Source organism: Drosophila obscura, unplaced genomic scaffold (genome assembly GCF_018151105.1).
Source record: "Drosophila obscura isolate BZ-5 IFL unplaced genomic scaffold, ASM1815110v1 contig_200, whole genome shotgun sequence".
Taxonomy (NCBI): Eukaryota; Metazoa; Arthropoda; class Insecta; order Diptera; family Drosophilidae; genus Drosophila; species Drosophila obscura.
In genome coordinates, this window is record NW_024542791.1 from 290,815 (window position 1) to 296,522 (window position 5,708).

Sequence of the window (5,708 nt, forward strand, 5' to 3'; positions counted from 1 at the left end):
TGGTATTATATTGAATTGAATATTGGGAGACTAATCTGGAAGACTGTAAATCAAATGGGTTTAAATGGGTTTGCAATTCCGTACTCTCTATTCTGTTCTCATTTACTCGGAATACAGTTTTAAGTTTGGTTCTATAGTGAGACTTTCAACTGAGAGTTTTTCTAACACATCCTATATTACATGGATATACACAGCTAAGGCTTCGAAATATAACGACTAAAGTCCGACAAGGTATGATAGGAAATTCGTACGAAAAGCGTTGCTCGTCATTTTAAAGCTTTTTGCCTAAGCAAGAAATTGTAAAGCATACTTTAAGGCAATGTATGGCTATGGATCGGTGGTAGTCCTTCAGAAGTTTCGGTAGTTATTCAGGTAGGTATGAGGCAATACACAAGTGCAATTGCCAATTCTTACATGATAGAGTTAAGTGTCATCGATCTATTTTTAGAAATAACGCATTTAATGGAAATTGTCCAAAATTGGCCTGAGGAGAAGTGAATTCTAATCGATAAAAGGACTCCGCTGTAGGCCATAAATTGTTAATAGAGTTATGCCTCTGCTTCTAACATTTCTTTGATTATTGCTCGGCGCACGCCATACGAGGCAACCGATTAAATATCATGTCCAAAATTTCATTCACTTTCGTTCTCTTCTTCTTTTGATACATGATGCAGCCGCCTTGCTCTTTGGCCAACTTTTGGAGCTCTCTTTCCTGCCGATAATAGAACAGCAAGCCCAAGACGTATTAATATAAGGTGGAGGCGCTAGCTGGTCTATGGCTATATGCCGTGCTCTCTGTGCACTTTTCTTGGTCGTAAACATTAACACTGAAGCTGCTGCTGCACGATGCTTTTTATACTGGAACCGAATTCGGTGGTTTACCGGTAATACCCGATGGAAGCTACCGATTGATTGGGACGGGATCCTTGTAGGTTTTGCGTCGGTAATGAGTCATGCTGCTGACTTTCAAGACTTTACAGTATTCAACCAAAGGAGCTCCAGCTACCCTGTTTAAATACACCTCTTCTTCTGGTAATCTCTCTCCCAGTGTTTTAGTTCCACTCACTAGCACCCCGACCCTCTCCACATGTGCGGGCATAAATTCCCGCCAGCCATTCGTTGGGAAAGCCAGAAGCAAAACGTTCATTAAAATTAGACAAATTAAAATGGTGAGCGATGACGCCAGACGAAATGGCCATAAAGTTTCTTCCGCACCAGCACTCAAAAAAGAGCGAAAGAGTGGCAGAGTGTGGCAGGTGTGGCAGTGTGTGGGAGCGGCCAAAGAGATGCAAAAACAAGAGGCAGAGAGACAAGGAGTTGAATTTGGAAATGCTTTTCGGCATTCTTTTAGTTCGAATTCGTTGGCAGCCGCGTCGACTGGCTGGCATTTAAGCGGCAAATTGTGGGAAAACTTTGTAGTATAGAAAAGCAAAAAAAAAAAGAAAAACAGGAAAGCGAAGCGAAGGAAAGACGCGTGTTTACAATCGCGTAACGTGCCCCAAAAGAAAAACCCCTCCTAACAGAAATATGTACAAATAATTTATAGAACCAGAGAACACATATTTCTCTATATTGTGGGTAGATATATATTACGTATACGTATTGTACAGTAGATGTGGAAAATGTTTTATATTTAAATCTCGAGTGGATCGTTCCAATTGCCATTGCTCTGTCTCGGGCGACAGCGGCGGCGAGTGAGAAGAGTTATAAATAAGCGTTCAACTTGAATTATTCTCCAATAAAAGACATCCAATAAAACACAATCCAAAGGAAACTTGCTGCCTCCCTCCGTGAGAAAAGTGGAAAAGTGCCCTTCCTTCCGTCCATCCCAACACCCAGTGATTTTGCACTACTCTCCCACCAGCAAATATGCGGCAATATTTACTTCTGTTTGGCGCGCTCCTCTCTCTGCTGGCCTCAGGTTTGTTCCGCTTTTGTTTGGGTTTGGGTTTGCATTTGGTTTTGCTTTTGATTTTGTATACCCTTGCAAAGGCTATCACAGACGTGACAAGGTGTTTAAAATGGAGTGAAAAAAGCTGAGAAGTATACTATAAAGTCCACACATTTTGCTAAGATCAGGATAAATCCATTAAGCAATGACTACGTGGAGATATCTCAATGAAGCATCTGAAATTTTCTGAACTATATGTAGTATAAAGCTGTCAAAGGAATAAGTAAACGTTTGTGATACTCTTATCCGATACTCCACAGATAAGTGGCCTTAACTGCAAGAGTATTTAACCTTCGGTTATTCAAAGATACTCTTGGGTTGAATGAATTTTCCATTCTGACATTTGGTTTTGGATATTTAATTATTCTTTTACTTTTGTGTGTTGGCTGCCTCCTGTCCCCTGTGGTCTGATCTCATTATGGCAATAAATAAGACGTAGCTTTTCATCTTTTCGTGTTTTTCATCTTTCCAATGCCAACAGCCTACGCCATTAAGTGCTATGCCTGTGAGTCTGTCTACGAGGCGAGCTGCGGTGAGAACTTTGAAGTCGAGAACCATTTCAAATACGACTGCGGCTTTATTGCGCCGCCTCGGTTCCTGGAGAACGATCTGCTCAGCGTGAATGCCACGGCGTGTCTGAAGCGGGTCTTCAAGGGTGAGTATAGCTGTACCGGAAGTCATTGGATTCGAAGGAAAAGTCGAAGGAATTTTGAGGATAAAATTGGATTTTCACGATTTAAATCACTTAAATCAAAACTAATTAAGGTTGAGTAATGGAGGGAGAAATATAAATAAAGTAGGAAGAGAAAGAAGAGTAGGTTTCATTATCCATGTCTTAAGAGACACAGAGGAATATAGGCAAGCTAAATTATTAGGGTAATTATACTTGGGTAGGAATTCCTGGCCGACATTTATATTTTTTCCTGCATTCATTATACCATGCAATTTTTAAAAATAAGTAGACAAAATTTACCAAAATAGTTTCTAAATGTTTCAAGATGTTTAACGCATTTATAAATGATTTATGACAGTTTCATTGCTTTCAAGAAAATATATGATAAATGTTTAAAAATTATTTGTACAAGTTGAAAGAGATAATGCATTCTAAGGTGATTTATGACTATTTTCCTTTGAAAATATACAGAAAGACATATGGACTATATAGTATCTAATGTTCAGAGTAGTTTTATAATTAATAGAAATTAAATTAAATCATTAAATTAATGAATGATGATTAAATAAATTATGATTAATGATTAAATAGATTGAATATAGATGCAGTAAAATGTTGCCTGCTTCTAAGAATTTGAGCTGCCAATGATATGGGTCTCTATTATGGGACTAAAAGTCCGATACAAAAAGGACTTACATATACTCCCTTTGTTCCATTACAGCAAACTGTATTAAAAATAGTCTCCAAATCAGATCACGATCTGATCACAATGAATAGATAGTTTGTAGCCACTTTGTTGATATACAACAAATGGAATTGTTGAAATATGTTGACTGGATACATATTTGAACAAACAGCTGTCGCACTATATCAAAATAGTTTTAATAGCTCTGCCAGACGATGGCTGACGCTCGTCTTTCGTTGATAGTTTTGGCTTCATTTCGAATCAAACATGGAAAAGAGTCGCATACGTATACTATATAGAAATTTAGCCTGAAAGTAGACTGACTAATCGCACAACCAATGTCTTGTTTATTCCCACAGAAAATGGCGTACTCAAAATTGTGCGTGGCTGCTACTTTGGCGATGTGAATGCCACAGATATGTGGTGCAAAATGGATCCCACTCTGACGGCGGTGAATAATGCCAGCTGCCATGTGTGCGACAACTTGAACTACTGCAATGCAGCGGAGGCCATCGGGGTCAATCAAGTGGAGACGTGGAAATTGATATCACTAATTGTGTTTCTTTTGGCACCCCAAATACCCTGAATGAAATCGAGATGCCAGTCCATTGTAAACCTAGTCAAATTTAGTCATACCTTTGTATAGATTGTTTGCCAACAAAAATGGGTTCTTAGAGCCCAAGTTAATGTCACAATTTGAAGAGTTAATTAAGCTAATGGAATTAAGTATCCGCCCCATTGTGTTAACGTTCAATCAGTGCCATTAGATGAGCCATACAAATTAGTCCGTTTTGGCCACGCAAATACAACTACGAGCCGTATGAGCCGAAAAGATGGCAAACAACAATTCGGAGAGCGAAATACAAACTAATAAAAACTAATTTTACACCGAAATGCCAAATTGTTTATTTGTTCGAATGCCACTAATGAACTTTTGCTTTTGCCTGCCACGATGGACGGATAAATGATGGAGAAGGGCAGGCAGGCACACACACACACACACAGAACACAGCACACACAGCACACATAGCACACACGGCTACCCACCTCCATTCGACCCACAATGTCAACACGAATGCGGTCGGTATTTCGCCCCCCACTCACTCCATGGGATATACTCGAAGGTACGCTCGTATAAATGCCAGGAAGCCGAAATGAACTGAAAAACAAAAAAGAATAAGAAATGAACAAGAAAATCTGTTTATGAAAATCACATTCTGAATGCGATTGTTCGCTCAGCTCAGTTTCTGTGCTGTTTTGTTTGGGTGCTGTTCAGTCTCATGTGTGCAACGCTTCGAGTCGGTAGTGTACGGTAGTCGCTAGTCAATAGTCGGATAGACACTATATATAATGTGATTGCCATCGGCATCTGTGAAGACTGTGAAAAACATCTGTAGCACAGATCGAATCTGTATCCGCACATCTTATTGAATCACCTCAATACTCGCGCACCGAGCCCCATTAGCGGCCCCGCAGTGGACAGTGGAGAGTGGCATCGTTCGATACAATGCGTCTGTTTGTCTCTCTGTGGCTGCTCGTCACGCTGGTCAGCACAGGTGAGTGCCAGTCCCAGTGCCAGTCCCTCCTCCTCCTCCTTCTCCTCCTACTCGTGGTTGACACACATATTTACGCATGTCGTCATCATCATTGTCACCCCTCCTCCTCCATAGCTCTGGCGATTACCTGCTTCGAATGCGATTCCGTCAACGATCCCGGGTGTGGGGAGATTTTCTCGGGCGATGACATAGCCAAGACGGATTGTAATGCCGTCGAAGTCCTGGCCGACATGCGATCCTACTACCCCCAAGGCGCGGAGCCCACTTGCCTGACCAAGTACTATGAGGGCAGTAAGTACATATACACACACAACGCTTTACTTATGTATGTGTATACCTAAAGTTTTTATTGTTTTTGTTTGGCAGTGCCTGGAAGTTCGCGTTTCGTTCGGCGCTCCTGCTTTTTTGGCGACTCCTCGCCGGCGGGCTTCAGCTGCGACGTGTCCCCGGATCCATTGGTGCCGTATCAGAATTTCCTCGGCTGTACCCTCTGCAACAGCAATCTATGTAACGCTGCCAGCAGCAGTCTACCCTCCATGTTGCTTTCTTTTGTTTTCTGTGTTTTTGGTTTACTTTTGTGGCGCACAAACTAACAGGAAAATGGAGCACATAGAGTTACCGTCTAAGAAATATGCGGAATGCATAGTTAGCCGTTTCTGTCAAACGAAGAAGCATAAGGAACGCATAGAGCAGCGATTATAGAATTTTGTTTTTAGCTACAATCTTTTTTGAAAACAAGTACTTAGATTATTTTTTTTTTTTAATTTCCATTTATTTGATTTTGTTTCCGTTGTTTTTATACATCCACTAAAATGATTTAACATACATATATATATTTTTATA

The 5,708-nt window shown here is 40.6% G+C and overlaps 2 protein-coding genes across 2 annotated transcripts; both read left to right on the plus strand.

Annotated features, from left to right (window-relative positions):
• The first annotated feature begins 1,362 nt into the window (after positions 1-1,362).
• Positions 1,363-4,215, plus strand: LOC111080372. Its single transcript, XM_022375952.2, has 3 exons — positions 1,363-1,921; positions 2,433-2,606; positions 3,669-4,215. Exons 1-3 carry the CDS (start codon positions 1,870-1,872, stop codon positions 3,893-3,895), a joined length of 453 nt encoding a protein of 150 aa, XP_022231644.1. The 5' UTR covers positions 1,363-1,869; the 3' UTR covers positions 3,896-4,215.
• A 355-nt stretch (positions 4,216-4,570) lies between these two features.
• Positions 4,571-5,708, plus strand: LOC111079896. Its single transcript, XM_022375227.2, has 3 exons — positions 4,571-4,865; positions 4,980-5,156; positions 5,232-5,708. The coding sequence occupies exons 1-3, from the start codon at positions 4,817-4,819 to the stop codon at positions 5,456-5,458; spliced, it is 453 nt and encodes a 150-aa protein (XP_022230919.2). The 5' UTR covers positions 4,571-4,816; the 3' UTR covers positions 5,459-5,708.